The 24336-nt window shown below is 42.9% G+C and overlaps 1 protein-coding gene across 1 annotated transcript in view; it reads right to left on the minus strand.

Annotated features, from left to right (window-relative positions):
* Nucleotides 1-402: 402 nt before the first annotated feature.
* The window catches only part of slc22a2 (solute carrier family 22 member 2), a 33223-nt gene continuing 9289 nt past the window's right edge, over nt 403-24336 (minus strand). The window contains exons 6-11 of the mRNA XM_069930409.1: nt 19012-19112; nt 15923-16137; nt 10901-11009; nt 10657-10769; nt 9474-9573; nt 403-695 (exon numbers count right to left, since the gene is read on the minus strand). Coding sequence (XP_069786510.1) covers nt 602-695; nt 9474-9573; nt 10657-10769; nt 10901-11009; nt 15923-16137; nt 19012-19112 — 732 coding nt within the window. The 3' untranslated portion in view covers nt 403-601. The remainder of the gene's footprint in view (nt 696-9473; nt 9574-10656; nt 10770-10900; nt 11010-15922; nt 16138-19011; nt 19113-24336) is intronic.

Below are 24336 nucleotides of genomic sequence, written 5' to 3' on the forward strand. Positions count from 1 at the left end.
AAGGCCAAGAATCCGATCAATCTTTTTAATCGAGAGTTTACAACAGAATGTAGACAAAGGAAATCAGAAGTATGAAGAGATTAGGATCTTCTATTGATCTGTCCAAGTATGTGGCTGGGGAGAAATGGCCAGCTCAGTTGTTCCCTTGGTGAACTTGTTAAGGTTGAAACAAAGCCCCAGGTCAGATCAAACACAATTAAGCAAAGAGGTGTAAGCGAGTATAGTGATTAAGAGCCCCCTGGACAATCACCCTTGAAGTGCTTATTGGAATTAACCCAGCATTTTGTCACACCTCGAACCCATCATTTAAACTGCAAATCAATTATTCTCAAAGAAGCTTACCAGTGACTTCCTTTATACCAGGTACTGCTCAAGAACACATTAAACATTCAACACAGCAAAGACATGAAGAACACTTTATAAATAATTTCTGGCTTCAGGTACAATTTTGAAGGACATTTTAAATGGGCATAATAGATTAAAAAAAGACTTTAATAACATGATTCAATCATTGGAATGAGATTAAATTATCAGACAATTCTGGCAATTGAAATTCACTATATTCAGTGACATGGAAAACTGTGCCTGGACACAATCTCACTTAAACTTCAACGGGATCTGACGCCTGATCCTTGGGATCTGCTGAATGCAAGATAACTTGCTGGTAGCTTGCCTTTGGAGAAGTCTTCTTTATCCTGCAGAAATAAAGCGATATCCACGTTTATCCACATTAATCCCACCTGCCTGCATTAATTCTCGGAGCTGTCTGTCAGGAGTTTGTAAGTTCTCCCTGTGACCTGCATGGGGTTTCCCTGGGTTCTCCAGTTTACTTCCACCCTCCAAAATATGCAGGGTTGGTAGTTTGATTGGGTGAAATTGGACGACATGGGTTTCAATAGCTGGAATTGGTTTCTCCCATGTTGAAAGTTTTTTTTTAAAAGGTAGTATTTTGTTACCAGTCCTGCCTCCCCCAACCTCCTTCAGCAGCTCATTACATGTACCAACTATTCTTTGTGAAAAGTTACCCCTCAGATACCCTGTGAACCCCCTCCCTCTCACCTTGACCCAACCTCTCCTGATAACTCAAGCCTGGAGATCTGGCTGAGTAACTATGAAGCAGACAAACACTGGTGCCAACATGTGGGAATGGTAGGAACCATTGAGAATATTGTGAACCACTGGGAAATTACTGAGCCCCTCCTTTTCACCCCTCGGCAGCCATTGTGAGTGTAGCTGCTCAGCAACAAGAGCTAACAATGTCTCCTCCAACTCCCCCAGGGACTAGGAGCCGGGCATCTGAGGCTTGAACCAGAGTGGGCAAGTGCACATATTATGTGGGGCAGGGCACCTCACCTCCACGGGATGGGTCTTGGCAGCCATGGGACACAGGTCCCTGAGTAATTGGTTCTCACGGCGATGCTGCCTCAGAAGCAGTCACCTTTGGAGATTTTGAACTAGCTAAGATTTGGCCAAAGGGCACCTTCAAGAATGGCTGACCTAAAGAGGAGTTGAACAACAAGAGCATTGATTGCTTGGATCAGGATTTGCTCAGCATGCAAATTTCCTCCACTACCACAACCACCAAATTTCCTCCACTACCACCACCACCACCCCCCCCCACCTCCCTCAAACCTCCAGCCCTGCCAGCTTCCCCCAGGCCGATGTCCCAACTTTGTTCAGGAACACCAGCTATCTCTGGGAAGGTTGCCTAGGTTGAGCTGTCAGACAGCAGTAGAGATCAGGAACCATCCCAACAGAGGTGAAGGCAGTACCAGACCTCTTGGTTCGCTAGACTCAATCCTCTGGGAATGTTCTGGCTCAGTATAGGATCGCTTGGCTGTGCTGGGCAGTTCGTATTCTTAAACCAATGCAAATGACTTGTTGTCACCTACCACCCCACCAGCCTTCATGTCCAACACATTATCCTCTGGAATTTCTGGCACTTTCTGTGATGATATGTCATTACACCACTAGGTCACCAGGGGTCATCCTGGTGACCTTGTATATAAAGCAGTCCAGAACTACAGTCTAGCCTTCCAGGTTCATCTTGCAGAGAGACAAGACCTCAGTGTACATATTAGTTTATTAAAGCTGTCTTGTACTCGCACTGCTAGTGTGGTTATTGTCAGTACAATTTAATAAACTAATAGGATAGCTACTCAGATGGAAGCTGCTTCTGCTCCAATGCGCATTCCCAACCACCTGAAGACTCTTCCTGAGGAATGGAATCCAGGGACGACTAGCACGCACTTGCATCCGAGAACAGAGACAGCGAGGGACCGCTGTGCTGGAATTGTGGTGGAATGCAGGGAATTCCACAGAAGTACGATAGGGCAGATAAGAAACGGCCAAGAGCCCTGCCTGCCTATGGGTTTGCCGGTACAGGCGCCGCCGAACCTAAACCCCGGTCCAATCAGAAAGGGCCACTACAACCGCGGGTGGAAGGATCTCCACAAGTCGTGCTCCCGATTGCCACGTATGTGCAGAATTCCAGAGCCAGGGAAAGCAGACACCACTACTGTCACTCCCCAGCAGCAGTTTCCCCAGTATCAAGGAGACCTGACACTACCGCTGGGATCCCCCCCTAAGCCCACTGCAAATGTCCCAAAGCCAGAGAGTCAGCCAAAAGCCCCAAGCAGACACAAGCCCCAAAGAGGCTCTACCAGCAGCTCCCAGTACCCCAGGATCCGCCCTTGCTACAACTAGACTCAGAGACCATGTGGAGACCGGGAAAGACCCCCGGTGTGCTCCCACATTACCTAAGGGAACAGAGACTGCGGCTTAGCCATGTGCTGCGACCAGACAGGCTGGAGCTCAAGCTCGACCCCAGAAATTCTGGAGCTGGCACGCACTTCGGCCGCTGGCAGAGATGCTTTCTAAATTACGTGGAGGGTGCTGAGGCATCAGATAAAGAGCTGTTAGCGCAGCTGGGAGACCACCCTTACTCCCTTATACAGGATGCCAGGTCTACCAAGAGGCAATGATCACTTTACAGAGGCATTACAGTAAGGGGCATAGTGAACTCCACTCCTGGTACAGGCTCATGACCAGGTCACAACAAGTAGGGGAGTCTGCCAGAGACTTTATACTCTTTCTGAAAGACCTGGCAAGAGGCTGTCATTTTAAAATAGTATCAGCTCAGGAGTATGCGGAGATCCTTATTATTTGTTGCAGGCATACGGTCCACTGAGACGAGACATCAATTGCTGGGGAAAGGAATGGTGGGGCTAGATGAGGCAGAGGCTATTGCAGAAGCTTTAGAAAGCACCAGGAAAGAATTGGAGGAGTACTCACAGGGCCCTGGGGCTGGAACAAACGTCACACTGCTGGACTCTCTAGCCCCACGAAAAGAAAAGTTTGCTGCCTCACAGGAATTCACAGCAGCAGCAGTAAACCTTGAGAGTCCCAAGTGCTTTTTCTGTGGACAAAGAAAGCACCCCAGAGCCCTCTGCCCTGTCAGAGAAAATGTCTGTTCCAACTGTGGAAAACGTGGGCATTATGCAAAAGTCTAGAGAAGCCCCAAGGCCACAGCCAAGGCCCATTCTCACGCTAATGAGAGGCAGGAAAGCTCTTAGTTCTCCACAGACAAAGAGAAGAAGAATGCCATGGGCATCTGGCCATCTTGGACAAATGCTACAGAGCAGAGGACACAGTCTTTAGGAGATGAATATGACAGATGGAAGGACACGAAGGACACACCAGACTTGCTTCCCTATGCATGAATCAGGTGAGTCCACACAATTTATCTGATGCCACTGTGTGCATCAAAATTAATGTGAAGGTAAATTGCTTAATAGATAGTGGAAGCACTGAAAGTTTTATTGACCAGGGGTCAGTCAACCACCTTGCCCTCCCCACACACCTTAGTGAGCACCGGATCCTGTTAGCAGCCAGCAGCCTTGCAGCTGAGGTAAAACAGTTTTGCAGGGTTACTCTAGAAATCCAGGGCACAAAATACAAAGGGTTCAAATTATTAGTACTCCCTCACCTCTGTGCCCTGGTACTATTGGGGTTAGATTTTCAGTGCCAGTTAGAAAGCATTACAATAGCTCACAACGGGCCTCACCCCCCACTACACCTTACGAGGAAACAACACTGCAGCCTATCTTTCCTGAATATAGAATCCCCTCTGCTGTTCACACACCTGATCCCAGAATGCACACCAATAGCCACAAAGAGTAGGAAGTACAGCCCGAGGGACAGAGCCTTCATTAGGACAGAGGTCCACAGGCTACTGCAGGAGGGCATCATAGAGCAGAGCACCAGCCCCTGGAGAGCTCAGGTTGTAGTAGTAAAGTCAGGAGAAAAACTGCACATGGTAGTGGATTACAGCCAGACAATCAACAAATTTACACAACTAGATGCCTACCCCCTGCCATGCACAGCAGACAGGGTCAACAAAATTGCGCAGTATAAGGTGTTCTCCACCATAGACTTGAAGGCAGCATACCACCAACTGCCCATTAGAAACAGCGATCGGATTTACGCGGCATTTGAGGCAGACAGCAGGCTGTATCAATTTCTGCAATTCCCCTTCGGTGTCACCAATGGAGTGTCCCTGTTTCAGAGAGAAAAGGACCGAATAGTAGGTGAGTTCCAACTGAAAGCGGTGTTCCCCTACTTCGACAACGTGACAATCTGTGGCCACACTCAGGAGGATCATGACACGAATTTAAAACGCTTCTTCAAGGCAGCTGAGGAAAGGAACCTAACACACAACAGGGACAAATGTGTCTTTAGCGCCAGGAAGTTGCCAATCCTGGGCTACATAGTGCAGAACGGGGAAATCAGCCCAGACCCAGCCCGTATGCGCCCTCTCCTAGACCTCCCAGTGCCACATAAGCTGAAAGCACTAAAAAGGTGTTTGGGACTGTTCCCCAACTACGCTGACAGGGCCCACCCACTTATAAAAGCCTCAGTTTTCCCACTGTGCCCAGCAGCAACCAGAGCATTCAGGGACATTAGGGACCATATCGTTAAAGCTACCATGTGGTCCATAGATGAGACGATCCCGTTTCAAGTAGAAACGGATGCATCCGATGTGGCTCTGGCAGCCACCCTTAACCAAGATGGTCGACCGATGGTCTTTTTCTCACGAACCCTACAGGGGTCAGAGATAAGACGCTCAGCAGTAGAGAAGGATGCCCTAGCAATTGTGGAAGCAGTAAGGCACTGGCGACATTATCTGGCCTGCAAACACTTCACCCTCGTCACAGACCAACGGTCTATGGCTTTTATGTTCGATAACCAGAACAGGGGAAAGAATTAAGAATGACAAAATTCTGTGTTGGTGGATAGAATTGTCTACATTCCAGAGGCACTTGTGCCATCCTTAACCACATGTCCCAGTTGCAGAGCTTGCACAATGAGCGGGACACCTGGGGGGTCGCTAGATTTTTCACACTTCATTAAAACTCAAAACCTCCCAATTTCGGTAGAGGAAGTGAGGTCAATGAACAAGACCTGCCCCATCTGTGCGGAATGCAAACCGCAATTTTACCAGCCAGATAAAGCCACCCTGATAAAAGCTACCAAACTTTTTGAGCACCTCAGCCTTGATTTTAAAGGCCCGCTCCCGTCCAATAATAGAAATGTCTATTTCCTAAACATAATAGATGAATATTCCCATTTCCCCTTCGCAATCCCATGTTCTGATGTATCAGCAGCCACTGTTATAAAATGCCTCCAACCCATCTTCAGCATATTTGGGTACCCGAACTACATACACACAGACAGGGGTGCTGCATTCATGAGCGCAGAAGTACCTGCACAAGAGAGGGATTGCTACCAGCCGCACTACAAGTTACAATCCCAGGGGGAATGGACAAGTTGAAAGGGAAAATGCCACTATTTGGAAAACGGTCCTCTTGACTTTAAAAGCAAAAGACTTGCCTGTTACTAGATGGCAAGAAGTGTTGCCAGAAGCGCTCTATATGTTCTTTGTTGTGTACCGCCACTAACATGACCCCACATGACCTTATCTTTTCTTTCACAAGAAAAGCCACGACGGGCACAGTGCTGCCTAAATGGATGACGACACCGGGACCTGTTCTCCTCCGGAAGCACTGCAGACCCCACAAAGCAGACCCGCTGGTGGATCAAGTGGAGTTGAAGCACACAAACCCTCAGTATGCTTTCGTCACATTCCCAGATGGAAGAGAAGATTCGGTGGCCACCAGGGATCTCGCGTCGGCCGGATGTGTGAACAACGCGGAGGAAACACAGATGTCTACAGATCAATAAGGAGCACAGCAGCAGTCACTAGAACAGTCGTCCATTGAGTCACCCCAGAAAACTATACTACCCACCGCGGAAATCAGGACCCTGGATACGCTCGCCCCACAAAATATCACCACTCAACACTTGATGGCAGGACCTAATCCCATAGAAGAGGATCCCCAGGCCACACAGTCATCTAGTACTTCCCACTCCCACACCTCCACCAAGAAAGGCCGAAAGGCAGACTGCACTCCCCACCCCTATACCACTACCAAGGATGTCCAGAAGGCAACGGAAGCCACAAAAAAATGTTGGACATGAATTTACAAACAAGGGAATGAGGACGGGGGATGGGGGTATAGGGGGAATAACAATTTTTAAGTGGGGAATGAATGTGGTGATATGTAATTACACCACTAGGTCAACAGGGGTCAGCCCAGTGACTTTGTATATAAAGCAGTCCAGAGCTATAGTCTAGCCTTCCAGGTTTGTCTTGCAGAGAGACAAGACCTCTTCGTGGACACATGAAAGCTGTCTTATACTCGCACTCGTTATTGTCAGTACACTTACAACAGATCCCATCTCCCTCTTCTCTCACTGCCTTCCAAAGGGACCACTCCCTCGTATATTCATCCCTCTCCTCCTATCTCCCCCCTACCCGGTACCTGCCCCTCCTCCCTCATCACAGGTTAGCGATGCTAATTATCACTCTTAGTTGGGGTTATTAACAGTCTATGGGTGCGTTGTAATTTGTGCAACACCAGCAGTGTTATGAGAAACCATCCTGATAGTCTGTGTTAATAACTCTGATTAAAGGTGATAATTGTCTAGAATCACTAACCTTAAATTTAATTGGGGTTATTAACACAGGATATCCCTGGCAACTTGCGGTGATGGCTCAATGTGGGAGCAATGGCGTCTTGGTTATCCATAATCCCCCACGCAGCTGGAACCGCTCTTCCAGTATCAGCGCCAGGGTATAACGAAGACAGCCATTGATCTCGCAGGCCACTAACTGCTGCCGCCGCCATAACTTTTATAGTAACAAAATGTGTAAGTAAGTTTTAACAGGGCAATGGGGGGGGGGGGGGGAGGAGAAGAATGGTGGAGGGGGGAGGGGAGCAGAGCAATTTCAGTTTAAGTGTTTTCCCCCTTACCGCGGTTGCTTGAGCCAACACTATTTAGGGCCCATTTTAAATATTTGCTACAGGAACCGCAATACCTTAATTCAGCCCCGCTTTTCAAGTGAAGCAATACTTCACTTGTGTATCCGCAGTTTGACTTACTGCATCTGGTGCTACCTTTGTGGCCTTCTCTACATCGGATAGACTTTTGCTCCATCCGCACCAGAGACAGGGACCTTCCAGTGGCCAACCATTTTAGTTCTGCATCACACTTCCATACTCACATGACTGTCCAGGGCCTCATGTACTATCCCACCAAGACCACCCGTAAGCTAGAGGAATAACAACTGATTTTACATCTGGTCACTCTCCAGCTGGATGGCATTAATATCAACTTTTCTGGTTTCTACTAACATGTTTTCCTTTACCCATCCCTTCCCCCTTCCAGCTCTCCACCCCCTTCCCTCTCTATTCATCTAGCCATCCCCCCCCCCTTGCTTACTGCCCTGTCCTCCCTTCCTTCTCCACCTATTACCTCCTGCCTTTGTGACCACGCCTCCCCCTTACTCTTTTATTCGGATGCCTGCCGCATTTTTCAATACCTTTATGAAGGGCTCAAGTCCAAAACATCGATTAAGCATTTTTATCTTTTCTATTTAAAGGACACTGACCTGCTGAATTTCTCCAGCATTATGTTTATATTTCAACCATGGTGTCTGTAGATTTTCATGTTTTATTACTCTCAACAATGCAATCTCTATTTGTGATGGTCGCGTTAGCTCAGGGCTGGTGAGTCAGCTGCATGGGTAAGTTGTAGTGCAATGCATCTCAGCACATTTTGCAGGCTGGATCATCAGATCTATGGCCCAGATAGAAACAGAGAGCACCAAGGTCCTCTTGATAAAGGTGTAGGTACATGGAAACTGAACATTCCATGAGATGGGATGGGCCAGGGAACAAGAAGTGGCCAAAATGTGGAGAGGAGTGGAAAGTGACTAGGGGTGGGGTGGGGAGGGAAAAGAAACTGTTCGTGGATTGTGGGTTGGGGCACCATAAGGTCGGAGGCTGTGGAGAACTCCAGAAGTGAGTAGGTCTGTGATGGTCATGAGACTGTAACCTGAAGATGCAAGGCCAAATGTAGCTCTTGGAACATCACCTTGTATTCTGCCAAGACAACCCATCCATTGAACATCGATCTTCAGACTCTGGTGTCCCTCACTCCTCTGGTCCTTTTCTGTCTCCTGATGTACCTAGGTCCTTTCCATCTCTTTCCCAGCCCCCATTACTCAATTTGCACCACACCCCCCCCAACTGGTTGCATCTACCTATCACCCACACACACAACCCAAGCCCCTACCCCCTCCCCATGTTGTCCCCATCTACCCATCATCCTTCCCTACTCCATTACCCCACTCCCCCTTCTCACTGTGACCTTTCAACTCATTGTTTTCTGGAAAATTTATTATCAAACTGTGTAACTTTTTTTAAAAAAGTCAGTTAAAGTGTTGGGATATTAAGTGTGAATTCCATCCAATAATCCAGAGAATCCACCAAACTCCACATCCACAGAGTTTCACTGCAGCAATAGATTTGAAGGGAAGTCTGTATTGGTTTTGATTGGTTGGGAATAATGTGCTAGCTGCTCTGGTGCTGCCCATGACTAAATATTCCCAACATTGCAGCCTTGGGTCCAAGCAACCCATTAACTGTGCTTCCTGATCTCCAAGTCAGAGGAACAGTGTCTGGACAATTCAGGCAAAGGGTGATATTGGGGTTGAGGGTGGGGGAGGCTCTGGAGTTTTGGGTCATAATCTTGTGTTGACATCCAATATTATAATCTTATCCCCAATTATGTCATATTCCAGGTCAGTTCACATCATTCCAGTATCCCACTGAGGTCCGGATCTGGGAAAAGTTGTTGAGGATTCATTTGTTCCTCCCTAACAAGCAGAGAGTAAACAGCCTTCCTCTCCTGAGCCAGTCATTGGGGATGGGTTGGGGTTTGGGATGAACACCTCAGCCAGACTGAGCAGAAAACACAACAGTGATAAACTGACCATGCATCAATACGAAGGAAGGTTCAGGACATGAGCATCACAGACACACCTGGCACAGCACTTGGGTACTCACCGGCTGATGTTCTCAATCTCTTCAATGGTATCGGGTAATTTCAGTCCCTTTGTCTCAGGCAGGAGCAGCACCAAACCACCAGCAACCAAACCAATCACTCCTGAGAATGAATGAATATGGTAGAGAAAGGGCAGTGAACCCAACAAATAAAGTCATCAAATTAAATTTGAAGGACATTTCACCACGACTGAGATCTCTTCTGCAGTGTTTGTCTGCATGATGCCTTGTATTTAATGTGTTTCATGTCATTTAAAAGATATTTAGATAGGTACATGGATAGGAAAGGCTCAAAGGGATGCGGGCTAAACACTGGCAAAGAGCACCAAATCAACTAGACAACTTGGAAAACTTAAATAGACAAGTTGAGCCAAATGGCCTGTTCCCTGCTCTAAACTCTATGCCATCAACACAACACTGCAAGGCAGCATCATGAAGGAGGACATCATATTTGGCCTTGGCTCACCCTGGATCAGGTAGTTCATGAGGAATCATCCCCTCAAAAGATTCATGTCCAATGAATTGTCTTTCAAAAATCTGCTGCTCAAGTAAGGTTGAGGAAAATATTTAGCATGTACAAACTAAAGAACATCCAACATAGACAGATGACCACAAGAATAGCATTCAAGTCCACTCGTAATTTATCACCACAGATGTGAAATTACTGAACTAGTAACTCAGGCTCACAAACTGCACAGCAGGCATTCTGTCCTCAATGGCTGTGCTGTCATTGTTAAAATAAGGTGGTGGTGCTGTTGATAATGGCATTGTTGGCGGTGAGGTCAGTTCACACACGGAGACACTGGAGGCATTTCTCTGACCTGGAGAAGGAGAAGTGGCAAAAAAGACGGAAATGCAGGAAACACTCATCAGGTCAGGCAACCTCCGTGATGAGAGAAGTAGAGTCAACATTTGATGACCTAGGCCAGTCCGAGGGTTGTGGGTTATCGTTGATATTTGCTTATAAAAACATTTGATGACTTTCAATTAGAACTTGGCATCAGTGAGCATTGAGAGAAGAAATGTCAGTGAGGTGGTCAGCCTGTGAAAACAGATTTTAGGCTGGCTGTTACCATTGCACTGGCAATGGGACTTGGAGAGATGCACTGACTGCATTATATCATGTTCTTGCTTCACCAAACTCTGCACTCATTAAAAAGCTGCCCAGTAAATGCAAGGCTCTCACCAAAAACTACCAGAGGCAGTTCTGTCCAGACATTAGCTAGGCGGTAAACAATGAATGGAGCGACAATCCCTCCAATGTCACACAGGGCAGAGCAGACCGATACACCAAGGTTTCTGCAAGGAAAAGGAACCTTTTTACTCACACGTTTCCAATTTATGAGCAGAGACCAAATTTCATCCTTTTACTGTCTAACTGTAAATTCATTAATAGACTGTGAGGAGAATAATTTCCACTTCATACACACCTCATGAAGGTCGGGTATAATTCAGCATTCATAAATACCACCATTTCAAAGCTGATGGTAATACCCAGTTTTCCCACAAAGGCAATTGCCATTGCTAACCAGTTGACACCTACATTAAGAGAATGTAGATAAGTATCATGAGCAAAATTTTTAACAGTCAGGTGATATCCAGAGTCCATGATGTTTATTAAAAAAGATTAATTTAACTTATTGTAGATTGCTAATTGAGTGAGCAACCACTGGCACATTTACAGGGGCAGGATCAGGGCAAGTTAAAGGGGCTCCTCCCCCTCCTCCAAAAGGCAGGTTTCAATGGACCAAGTTCTTACCACACTAGGCAAGATCAAGGCAGCTTTAACAGGTGAGAAGGGATTAGAGTGAACATTAAAGTCTACAGACACTATGCTGGTAGTAAAAACACACCAAAATGCTGGAGAAACTCAGCCAGTCTTTCAGCATCCATAGAAGACAAAGATAGATTGCTGATGTTTTGGACTTGAGCCCTTCTTCAAGGAATAAGCAACAAATAACCAGAATAAGCAATAAGTAGGAAATACATGTTTGCAGTCGGAATCAGGGGAATATATAATGGGGAATAAGGAAATGGCAGACCAATTAAATTCTTACTTTAGTTCTGTTTTTACAAGAGAGGATACAAATAACCTCCCAAGGATGTTGGGAAACATAGAGACTAATGCAAGGGAGGAACTGAAAGAAATCAGTATCTCTAAGGACATGGTCTTGGGGAAATTGATGGGATTGAAGGGAGATAAATCCCAAGGGCCTGATAATCTACATCCTAGGGTACTCAAGGAAGTGGCCATTCAGATAGCAGATGCTTTAAGAATTATTTTCCAGAACTCAATAGACTCAGGATCAGTACCCATGGATTGGAGGGTAGCTAATGTTACCCCACTATTTAAAAAGGGGGGTAGAGAAAAAGCGGGGAATTATAGGCCGGTGAGCCTAACATCAGTAGTGGGCAAAATGATGGAATCCATTATTAAGGATGTAATAGCGGAGCATATGACTAGCAGAGAAGGGATCGGACGGAGTCAACATGGATTTACAAAAGGTAAATCGTGCTTGACAAATCTATTGGAATTCTTTGAGATGGTGACAGGTAAAATAGATGGGGGAGAGCCAATTGATGTGGTGTACCTGGACTTCCAAAAGGCCTTCGATAAGGTCCCGCATAAACGACTGGCTTACAAAATCAAGGCTCATGGGATTGGGGGAAAAGTATTGATATGGATTGAGAACTGGCTGGCAGGTAGAAGACAGAGAGTTGGGATAAATGGCTCGTTTTCTGAGTGGCAGGCGGTGACCAGTGGGGTGCCACAGGGATCTGTACTGGGACCCCAGCTGTTCACAATTTACATTAATGATCTGGATGAGGGGATTAGATGTAATATCTCCAAATTTGCAGATGACACTAAGCTAGGAGGGGTTGTGTGCACGGAAGAGGGGGTCAGGAAGCTCCAGTGGTAAATGGTATGTTGGCCTTCATATCAAGGGGGTTTGAGTATAGGAACAAGGATACCTTACTGCAGCTGTACAGGGCCTTGGTGAGACCACACCTGGAGTATTGTGTGCAGTTTTGGTCACCTTATCTAAGGAAGGATGTTCTTGCAATGGAGGGAGTGCAGAAGAGATTCACCAGGCTGATACCTGGAATGGCAGGAATGACTTATGAGGAAAGATTGCGCAAATTGGGATTGTACTCGCTGGAGTTTAGAAGATTGAGAGGGGATCTCATAGAGACATATAAAATTCTGGCAGGACTGGACAGAATGGATGCAGATGGGATGTTTCCAATGATGGGAAAATCCAGAACCCGGGGCCATGGTTTGAGGATAATAGGCAAATCATTTAGGACCGAGATGAGGAGGAATTTCTTTACCCAGAGGGTGGTGAATCTGTGGAATTCATTGCCACAGAGGGCAGTAGAGGCAGGTTCATTAAATATATTTAAGAGGGAATTAGATATATTTCTTCAGTATAAGGGTATTAAAGGTTACGGAGAGAAGGCGGGGACGGGGTACTGAACTTTAAGGTCAGCAATGATCTCATTGAATAGCGGAGCAGGCTCGAAGGGTCGAATGACCTACTCCTCCTCCTATCTTCTATGTTTCTATCAGAATAGAGACAATGCTGGCTGGGGAAGGAGTCAAGACCAACAAAAGGCATTAATTGGATATGATAAGGGCAAAGGTGTGAAAGGAGACAGGGAAAAAGGAGAGGGACAGAGCTGGGGGAAGGTTATGGGGGAAGAAGGGAGGGGGTGTTTAATGAAAACAGAAGTTGATATGAACACCATCTGGTTGGAGGGTGCCCAGATGGAAGATGAGATATTGTTCCTCTAATTTGTGGGTGGTCTCTTTCTGGCAGTTCATGAGACCATGGACAGACATGTGAGCAAGGGAATGGAATGAGGAATTGGAATGGGTGACCACCAGGAAATCCACACTATTGCAGTGGACAAAGCCAAGGTGCTCATCAAAGCAATCTCCCAGTCTTCGCCCAGTCTCTTCAATGTAGAGGAGATCACAACGGGAGCACCAGATACAGTCAACGACCCATGCAGATTTACAAATTTGGAAGGACTCAAATGGTGGTGAGGGAGGAGTTGTGGGCACATGTAGAGGATCTCCTGTGGTCACAGAGGTAGATGTCAGGGGATGATTGGTGGGGAGGGATGAGTGGAGGACGGAGACATGGAGGGAGTGGTCCTTGCAGAAGGTGGCAGAAATGGCATAGGAGGATGTATTGGATACAGATGCTGGTGGGGTGGTAAGTGAGGATAAGAAGAATGCTGTCCTTGTGTGTGGGGGCAGATGGGGCCAGGGAAAATGTGTGGGCAATGGAGGATATACGGGTAAGTGCTGGGTTGATGGTGGTCGAGGGAAAGCCATGTTTTTTGAGAAAGGCAGATATCTCCAATGATCTGGCATGGGAGTTCCTTGCCCTGCAGATGTGATGGAGACAAAGGAATTAAGAGAATAAAATGGAATCCTTACAGGGGACAGGATGGGAAGAGGTTTATTCAAGGTAGCTGTGGGAGTTGGTGGGTTTGTAAAAGATGTCTATCGAGAGTTTGGCTCCCAAGATGGAAACAGAAATCAAGGAAAGGGAGAGTGTTGCTAGAGATGAACCAAGTGAATTTGAGGGTGGGGTGGAAGTTGGCAGCAAAGTGGATGAAATCAATGAGATCATCATGGATACACAAGGCAAAACCAAAGTAGTCATTGATGTAGCAGAGGAAGGGTTGAGGAGCCTTGCCTGTGTAGGCTTGTAGAATGGATTGCTCCATGTAGCCAACAAAAAGCAAGCATAGCTGGGACCCATGACTACCCTTGGAGAAAATGCAATGAGTCAAATGAAAAGTTGTTGAGGGTGAGAAAAAGAGCTTTTAGGCCTTTGGTATGGGCAATGGGCATGTATAGAGAAAGGATTAGAATATAGAAATCTACAGGCTCTTTGGCCCACAATGTTGTGTGCTGACCTAATAACCTACTCTAACAACTGTCTAGAATTTCTCTACTATATAACCCTCCTTTTCTCTGTTCCATGTATCTATCTAATGGTCTCTTAAAAGATCCTACTGTACCTACTCCCAGCACTAGTGTTGGCAGCTCATTCCATGCACCCACCATTCTCTGTTTGAAGAATTTACCTCTTACATCCCCCCCTATACTTACTTGCAAGCACCTTAAAACTATGTCCCCTCATGACAGCATTTTCAGCCATGGGAAAAAAGCCTCTGGCCATCCACACAATCAATGCTTCTCATAATCTTATGCACTTCTATCAGGTCATCTCTCATTCCCCACCACTCAAAGGAGAAAAGACCATTTCACTCAACCTATCCTCATATGGCAAGCTCTTCAATCCAGGCAAAATCCCTGTAAATCTCCTCTGTAACACAATCCACAAATTTCCTGTAGTGAGGTGACCAGAACTGAATACAATATTCTAAGTGGGATCTAACAAAGGTCTTCTAGAACCGTACCATTAACTTACAGCTCTTGAACTTGATCTCACGATTAATGAGGGCCAACACACCATGCACATTTTTAACAACACGATCAACCTGTGCAGCAGCTTTGAATGTCCTATGGACACAGACCCCAAAATCTTAGTTCTTCTACACTGCTGAGTCCTCCCATTAACATTGTATTCTTTCTTCACATTTGACCTTCTGAAATTAACCACTTAACACTTTTTTTTCAGTTAAACTCCATCTGCCACCTCTCTGCATCCAATCAATGTCCCTTTGTAAATTCTGGCAACCCTCCAGACTATCCACAGCACAACCAACTTTCATATTATCCACAAACTTACTAAGTCACCCTTCCATTTCCTCATCCAGGTAATTCATAAAATTCACAAAGGGAAACATTCAAGAACAGATCCCTGCAGAAAAACGCTGGTCACGGACCTCTTTGCAGAATATGAACCATCTACAACCATCCTCTGCCTTCTGTGGGCAAGCCAGTTCAGTATTCACAAAGCAAGGCCCTCTTGGATTCCATGCCACCTTACTTTCTAAACGAGCCTTGCATGGGAACTTTATCATTTGCCTTACTGAAATCCATATGCACGACTATATACAACACTATACCTTCCTCAGTGTGCTTTGTTACATCCTCAAAGAATTCAATCAGGCTTGTGAGTGGTCTGGAACTGCAATCTCTGGACAGTATTATTTGTCTAAAAAGAATTGGCTCTAGAGAGGGTTGGGTGGATGGAACATTAATTGCACAAGTTTTGATCTGTTCAAAAAAGAAAATAAATTCAACAGCAACAAATGGCAGAGGACATTTATGAATACTTGTAAAGAGAATAAATTGAAGGAAAAGGCAGTTCCATGGACTGATTGGCTGCAAGCATAAGGTGATGGACAGAACTGCTACCTTGGGCACTAAGTGATTGCATTCTATTCTTATGTGGTGAATGCCTGATTAAGTGGACGAGATTACAGAATTAGCCTGGATGGGATACAGTCTCAGTGGTACTTGCTCTTCGGTATGAAGGCTGCCACCAGACAGGAAGCCCCTGATAACAGGCCACCAGTCGCAAAGGGCAGGCGTCGACCAATCTGCTCAATGACCAGGAGGATGAGAATTGCTGCCGGGATCTCCACAGCTCCAGCGATGAAGAAGTCAAGGTAAATGTTTCCGCCCAGTATTCCCAAACGCATGACCAGTCCTTGGTAAACCAAAGCACAGGCAAACCTAGAGTGAAATTACATCAGATTAGTCCAGGGGCATCTTACCAACTGCTAGCCAAGAGCATCCCAGGGGATGTGAGAAAAGATTCAACCTGCACTCAATGAAGTTGAAGAAGAGTGAGAGACGATGATAATGCTCCATTGTGAACCACAACATTACAGCACAGAAGCAGACCCCTTGACCCTTCTACTCTGGCTGAACTATTATTTTGCCCAGTCCTATTGACCGACACCTGGACAATAGCTTGTCATAACTCTCTCAATCATGTACCTATCCAAATTTTCCTTAAAAGTCAAAATTCATCACTTCAGCTGGCAACTCATTTAATTTACTCACTACTTTCTGCATAAAGAAGTTCCCTTTAATGTTCCCTTTCACCTTTGTGAAGACCATAATCTTTCTAATTTGGGGAACAATCAATCCTCATTCTCGAATATATCATTGTTGCTTGCACAACCAGGCAGGTGTAATAAACCTTTGGTAAACAATGATCTGCTGGAGGAACTCAGTAGGTCAGCAGCATCCACAGGTAGAAATCATCAGTCCTTTGACATTATTTCTATTAAATTCATCTATTCTATTCACTGACTTTTGTAATGCCTAATTTGGAATCAATGAATAATAAAAACAAAGAATGAAATAAGTCTTAAAAATATCCAGTGTTAGTTTTGGTATCCAGAAATCTTCACCATTGAGTTTTTCTTTATTCCTGCACAATTTGTGACCCAGTGACCTTCCTGGTGGGGGGGAGGGCTCTTAATTTAACATGTAAAGGAAAGTGTTCCATAAACAGGTGGGAGATGTCTTAAAGGAGGAGGTCCATTTGTGGTGATGTTAATTTGGTACTATTGTTATAGAGAGAGAGAGAGGAGAGAGAGAGAGATACTATTGTTAGAGAGAGAGAGAGGAGAGATACTATTGTTAGAGAGAGAGAGAGAGATACTATTGTTAGAGAGAGAGAGATTTATATACTATTGTTAGAGAGAGATATACTATTGTTAGAGAGAGAGAGAGAGAGAGAGAGAGAGAGAGAGAACAAAAGTTTTTCTTCTTTGGCTTGGCTTCGCGGACGAAGATTTATGGAGGGGGTAAAAAGTCCACGTCAGCTGCAGGCTCGTTTGTGGCTGACAAGTCCGATGCAGGACAGGCAGACACGATTGCAGCGGTTGCAAGGGAAAATTGGTTGGTTGGGGTTGGGTGTTGGGTTTTTCCTCCTTTGCAAAAGTAGACATTGAGAAATTACTTAACCAAAGTTTGCATATGTTGAGGGTGTCAAAGGGGCTCAGATTGTTGAACCTTTGACTCGCAATTGAGCTGAGCTCAATCCCGATGAATGCTTGAATTTCCACTGGTGTTTCCTCTGGAAGCTCTAATTTTCACCTACATCCCAAAGACATGCGAGTTGGTAAGTTAAGTGGCCATAATAAATTGGCCTGGTGTGCAGGTGAGGGATAGAATCTGAGGGGAGTTGATGGTGATGTGGAGAGAATATAAAGGGATTAATGTGGGATTTGTGTATATTGGTGGTCAGTACAGACTTGGAGGGCTGAAGGGGCTGTTTCTATGCTGTATGACTCTGACAAGCACTGAATCAGTGAAGAGCACTGGGTTAAGGAGGGCGAGGATATATTTCCACAAAGAATGCAGAAAAGTAGAAGGTAACATTCTAATATGACAGAAGAAAGAAGAGCAGGAATATACCACTCGTGCCTGCTTTGCCATCCAATATTACTGTGGCTGACACAATTGCATATATTTGGGAGAGATCAGGGGTAAGTTTTTCTTTTACACAGAGAATAATGGGTGTTTGGAATGCATTGCCAGAGGTGGTGGTGGAGGCTGGAACCATAGGGGCATTTAAAATATTCTTAGACAAGCACATGAATGCAAGAAAAATAGGGGGTTATGGGTGTAGGGTAGGGAAGCATAGATTGTTTAGTAGCTTTATTCAGATCAGCACAACATCATGGGCTGAGGGGCCTGTCCTATGCTGTTATGTTCTATGTTCACATCCACTTTCCTGCCTGTGGTCTATGAACTTTAACAGTCCTAAGAACCAACAGCTCTATTCAGTCCTCTCAGAGATGTCTGTGTTTTTTATAAGGTCACCTCTCACTCTTCCAAGCACCAACAAGTGTTTGCTTAGCCTTATTTCAGACCCTTCACCCACCAATTATTTCCCTGAATTTTCTGTGGCTCAAGTCCATTACCAATGGATACTTTCTTAAATGAGGAGACCAAAAGTGTAGAATCTTGTTTACCTGATGTTGTGGAGCATTGCACAACTACAGAGTAGCAGAGCACATTTTACCAATCCACACATGGGTGACATTAATGTTACTGTGTACAACAACCAAACTCACGGTCTAATGAGCTTTGAAAAAAAAAGGTCCAACAGAACAAACAACCCTTTCCTCATCCTTCTAATGATCCAGTTGGTCAATCTGTCTCCACAAACTATTATCCTAATTTCTTCTTCCAACCACTTGAGATCTTCTCAACTTTCAGTCATGGACTCAGATCCCACTTGGAGGCTGCAATGTTGTGGGGAGTGACGGAAGTTGTTTAAGGCCGCAGCAGGATGCAGATCTGTTGGAAAGTTGAGAAGAGGAATGGCAAGTGGAATTTAACCAGTCCCTCCCCATCTAGTCCAAGACCCCATTGCCCCAGTAGAGTCTCAACCCACATTTGAAACTCGACAGGAATTGTGAGGGCATAGTCTAGAAGGCTAAATCATTGTTAGTTTCTCACGTCCTTAACATTCACCCTTTGTTCAGAGTGTTTTTTACTTAAGCCGCCATAACACTTTTCAGAGTAGAAGATGGCTCGTCCCAGTGACTGTTATGGGATCAAAAAACTTGAGAACCACCAGCTCACCAGTTGTACATCAAGATCAGGGTGTGTTTTCTTATCTGAGGAGTTCGTACCAGGTCCACGAATGATGGGTGGCCAAGGTCCTCATCGTTCTCCTCAACTTTCTAAACAAGAGACAAATCACAATGTTCCCATTAAATGCCCATAGGACAATGCTCAGTTTTCAGCTCATCAGACATGACCTTCTCAGGGGTGGAGAAAGAAGATGGTGTAGAAAGAAGACGTGTATTCCACCTCTCCCCAGCTGGATCATTAAATACCTGGTTTTTTAATAGTATCAAAGTGATTAAAAATAAGATTTACAGTTATTTAAATACCAATGCTTTATGATGGGATCCAATGTGAAAAAGTTTAAACTTCAGCTTCAGAAAAAACTACCGAAGAATTGAGGCCTACCTGCATAGCTGAATCCATGGAGTCGTTGCTGGGAGTCTCCAAGCCTCAGAGGACTCCAGCCCATTTGAGTTTGACTCTGGTGCCGATCCTGCATCAGCAAGATGGCGCCGGCACATCAGTGAGTTCGGCTGTGGCGACCCACGTTCACGTGAAGCCGTGCATGTGGGCGGCATGGCCGATAAGGGAACCCGCGACCTCACTGGGCGACCCGGTGGCGCGCAGGGTAACGTCAGAGGATACCTCTGCGTGTCAGACTGCCTTGCTTGGCCTGCGTGTGGCATTGAGGGTCTAAGAGCTGCTGGAAAAAGTCAGTGCTGTGGGGGAGCCCGAACGCCGGCATCCCGAAGACCGGGGTGCCGGTGTCAGGTGTCCAGAACCGCAGCCACTCAGCCAAGGGACCTACAATGACTGAGGAAGAAGAGAAACTTAACTTATTGGAATTCATCCAGAAGGAGGAGCTTGCAGTTAAAGAAGATGAATCTCAAAAAGTGGAAGTGGAATCTGGACTGGATTCAGTGTTCACTGTTTTGGAAGGGATTGCTTGTCAAATGCAGCAAATGCATAATATGTCAAAACAAATATCAATTCAAATGAATCAAGGATTTATGGAGATGAAAATAAAAATGAATACTTTGTGTGATGAAATGTCAACTGTGAAACAGGAAATGACTGTAGTTAAAAGTGATATTAATAAAAGTATAAAATCAGTTGATACTGTGCAAGATAATTTTAAGAAAATTGAAACAGCTTTCTCTGAGTGTCAAACTCAGGTAGAAAGTAATAGAGAAAAAAAATGGAAAAAGTGGAAGGTTCTTTTGTAGATTGGGGGATTCAGAAAAGAGATTTAATGAAGAAGATTGATTCATTGGAAAATCAAAGTCGGAGGAATAATGTGAAAATAGTTGGTCTCCCAGAGGATATTGAAGGTGCTGCCCCTATAAAAAATTTAAGCACTGGATCCCAGAGGTGCTGGGTAAAGAGCTTTTTCCTGAAGGTTTGGAATTGGATAGAGCTCACGACACCCAGTTTTTTAGGGTATTACTACGTTTGGGTGGGTTTTTTTTTGAGGGGGTCTTTCTTTTTTGGAATAATTATAGAGGGGAAATATAGTGTGTAAATATATTAGTAGTTAAAACAGATGTCTCAATTGAATTTTGCAACTTTTAATGTGCAGGGGATAAATAATCCAATTAATTTTCTTCTTTTAATTCTAAGGCAAGATGAAAAGCGATTTTGATTCATAAAAAAATTACCATTTGAATTTGAATCTTCAGAGAGGTATGCTGGCAGAGTATTAAAAGTGAATTGTAAAATTTTTGCTGAATTGTGGACTTTGTTGAATCTTTATGCCCCTAATATAGATGAGCGGTTTATTTCAGAAGCTTTTTTTAAATTGTTAACTCAAACTAATGAAAATATTTTAGTTGGTGGTGATTTTAACTGTGTTCTCGACCCTTTATTGGACAGAAATCCAAAAAGTATAAGGAAATCAAAGATGGCAGCACAAATTAATGTGTTAATGAAAGATTTTAATTTGGTGGATATTTGGTGGAGAAAAGTTAATCCTACAGAGAGTGATTTCTCTTTTTATTCTTCGAGACATGATCTGTTTTTTTAGAATTGATTTATTTTTGGTATCAGCACATTTACAAGGTAGAGTATTACGAGCTGCATATAAAAGTAGAGTTATATCAGATCATTCACTATTACTTTTTTCTTGTGCAAGTTCGGAGGTAGTACATCTGTCATTTAGATGGAGGTTTAATGTCATGTTATTGAAGAAACCAGAGTTTGTTACTTTTGTTAAAGAGCAGATTTAAAAAAATTTTTGACTGAAAATGTTAATTCTGTGGATAGTCATTTTGTAATATGGGATGCTTTAAAAGCTTATTTGAGAGGGGAGATCATTAGTTATTCTACAAAAGTTAAGAAACAATATATGGCAGAAAGTTTAATGTTAGAAAATAAGATTGCCGAGTTAGAGAAGGATTTTCAGAAAGGTGTAACAGAAGATTTTAAAAAAGTTGCATTAGAGAGATTGAAATTGCATTATAATACTTTGCAAACTTATCAGTTTGAGCGCTAAATTAATCGATCTAAACAACGTTATTATGAGTTGGGGGAATTAAATGGCAATTGAAAGCCGAACAGGTGTCTCGGACTATTCATGCTGTTAAGAAGAATTCAATAATAACATAAGCCTCAGGAAACTAATGAACAGTTTTATTCATTTTATCAAAAATTATATACTTCTGAGGGGAAACAGGATAATGGTTCTATTGATTCTTACTTATCTAAATTAAAGTTACCAGTATTAGATGGAAATGATGTTCAGGAATTGAAATCTCCATTTATGGATTTTGAAATTAAGGAAGCTATTTAGGAAATGCCTAATGGAAAGTCTCCAGGGGACGATGGATTCCCTGTGGAATTTTATAAACTTTTTTTATGATGATTTTTCGAATGAATTTGGAAAAGTGTTGAATAAAGTTACTGAAGATCAGAAGTTACCAGAATCATGTTCCAGTGCTTTAATAACTGTCATTCCAATAAAAAGATAGAGATCCATTAAAAGTGTCTTCGTATAGACTTTTTTCTTTATTAAATGTGGATTATAAAATTATAGCAAAAGTATTAGCTAATAGACTTGCTAAATATTTGCTTAAATTGGTACATATTGATCAAACAGGTTTTATTAAGAATAGAAATGCATCAGACAATATATTTCGATTAGTTACTTTGGTCAATGCATATCGAAAGCAACCTAACCATTAGATGCCAAAAAAGCTTTTGATAGGGTTGAGTGGGATTTTTTAATTTAAAGTGTTAAGAGAAATTTAAATTCAGCCCTTTTTTTATTGGTTGGGTTAAGATTTTATTTACGAACCCGATTGCTAGAGTGGTGACAAATGGACAGATTTCTTTACCATTTAAATTGACTCTTTCAACTCGACAGGGCTGCCCATTGTCGCCAGTCCTATTTGCATTGGTTATTGAACTGTTGGCTCAGGTTATTAGACAAAATGACAAAATTAGAGGGATGAGGGTTAAGAATGAAGAATATAAAATTAATTTGTTTGCAGACGATGTGTTGGTATACTTGACAGAACTGGAACGGTCGTTGAAACAATTGCAAGAGTGTTTGTTGAAATTTGTAGAATTATCAGGATATAAAGTTAATTGGGATAAAAGTGAAATTTTACCAGTTGGAGTGGGAGATTATTCTGAATTTAAAACAATTACAAACTTAAGGTGGACAAGTAAAATTAAATATTTAGCTGTGTTTATGGATAGGAATTATCAATCATTATATCAAATAAATTATGTACCTATATTAAGACAGATTAAAGCAGATTTGATTAAGTGGAAAGATCTTCCATTAACTTTGATTGGTCGGGTTAATTGTATTAAAATGAATATTTTTTCCTCGAATTCAATATTTATTCCAGTCACTACCTTGTTTACTTTCTAAGGAGATTTTTTCAAGATTTGAATAAAGCAGAGCGAGAGTTTTTATGGAAAGGTAAACTAGCTCGAATGGCGTTGCATAGACTTACATGGAAGTATACATTGGGCGGACTACAACTACCACATTTTCAAAATTATTATGAAGCGGCCCAGTTGAAGTTTGTTAGTAGATCGATGGATTTAGATCAGCCTCCTAGCTGACTAAAGAGGAAATGGCATGTATTCCTAGGTTTGAAATACATTAATTTATATTTTGTTGAAATTTGATTTTGTTACAACAATACGATAGGCCGATATTGAAGCATTTATTAAAGATTTGGTTAAAAAAATAGGGTGTTAGGGTTGAAAGATAAATTATCTATTTTAACTCCATTGTATAATAATCAGCTTATTCCTTTTTCAATGTTTAATAATCATTTAAAGATTTGGGATTCTAAAGGTATAAAGACAATACAAGATTGTTTTGTAAAGGGGAAATTTCTTTCTTTTAACCAATTAAGAGAAAGATTTGATATACCTGTAAATTCTATGTTTGTGTATTATCAACTTAGGGCTCTGATAAAAGTTAATTATGGTAAAGAGATGATTTTACCTCCTTTGTCGAGATTTGAATCTTTGATTTCCTCTATACCGAAAAAGGGTTATATTTCAGTTATGTATAATTTGTTACAAGATAGTATGGATAAACCAGATTGGGAGAAATCTAAACTTAAATGGGAGAGTGATTTAGTATTTATTTTCCCTGAAGAAGATTGGGTGAATATGTGTCCAGACAATGTAATTATATTGACAAATATGTGATATGGAATGGTTAAGTATAATTTTTTACATCAATTATATTTGACACCAGAAAAGTTAACAAAAATATGGGTTTAGTAATTCGGATTCTTGTTTTAGATGTGGTTCATGTATTGGAACTTTTTTACATGCTGTATGGAATTGTGTTAAATTTCAGTCATTTTGGCAAGGAATTAAAGTAGATTTGGAGAAATTATATAATTTTATACTCCTGTTTGATCCAACGATTTTCTTGTTGGGAAATCTATATTTGTTAAGGGGAATGGGAGTGGATAAAATTCAAATTGATTTTGTACATTGGCTGTTATCAGTAGTGCATAAATGTGTTGCTAGTACTTGGAAAGATGATACTGAGATTAATATAGCACATTGGCATAATGAATTGAAAGTATGTGTTGTTATGGAAAGAATTACATACTTTACATGATAATTATTCTTCTTTGTTAGTAAGTGGTCTTCATATTTGAAATATATGCATTTAGATATACTTTGAAATATTGTTAACATTTATAATTTTTTAAATGTATATAAATGTATTTTTTTTGCTCCCCTTAAGGGAGCTGGCTGTAGGGGTGGGTATTAACGAAAAATTTTCTCTGACTATTTCTATAATACATGTTATGTTTTTGTTATCTTTTAAATAAAATTTGGAAAAAAAAGACATGA

This window comes from Narcine bancroftii, chromosome 4 (assembly GCF_036971445.1).
Source record: "Narcine bancroftii isolate sNarBan1 chromosome 4, sNarBan1.hap1, whole genome shotgun sequence".
Lineage (NCBI taxonomy): Eukaryota > Metazoa > Chordata > Chondrichthyes > Torpediniformes > Narcinidae > Narcine > Narcine bancroftii.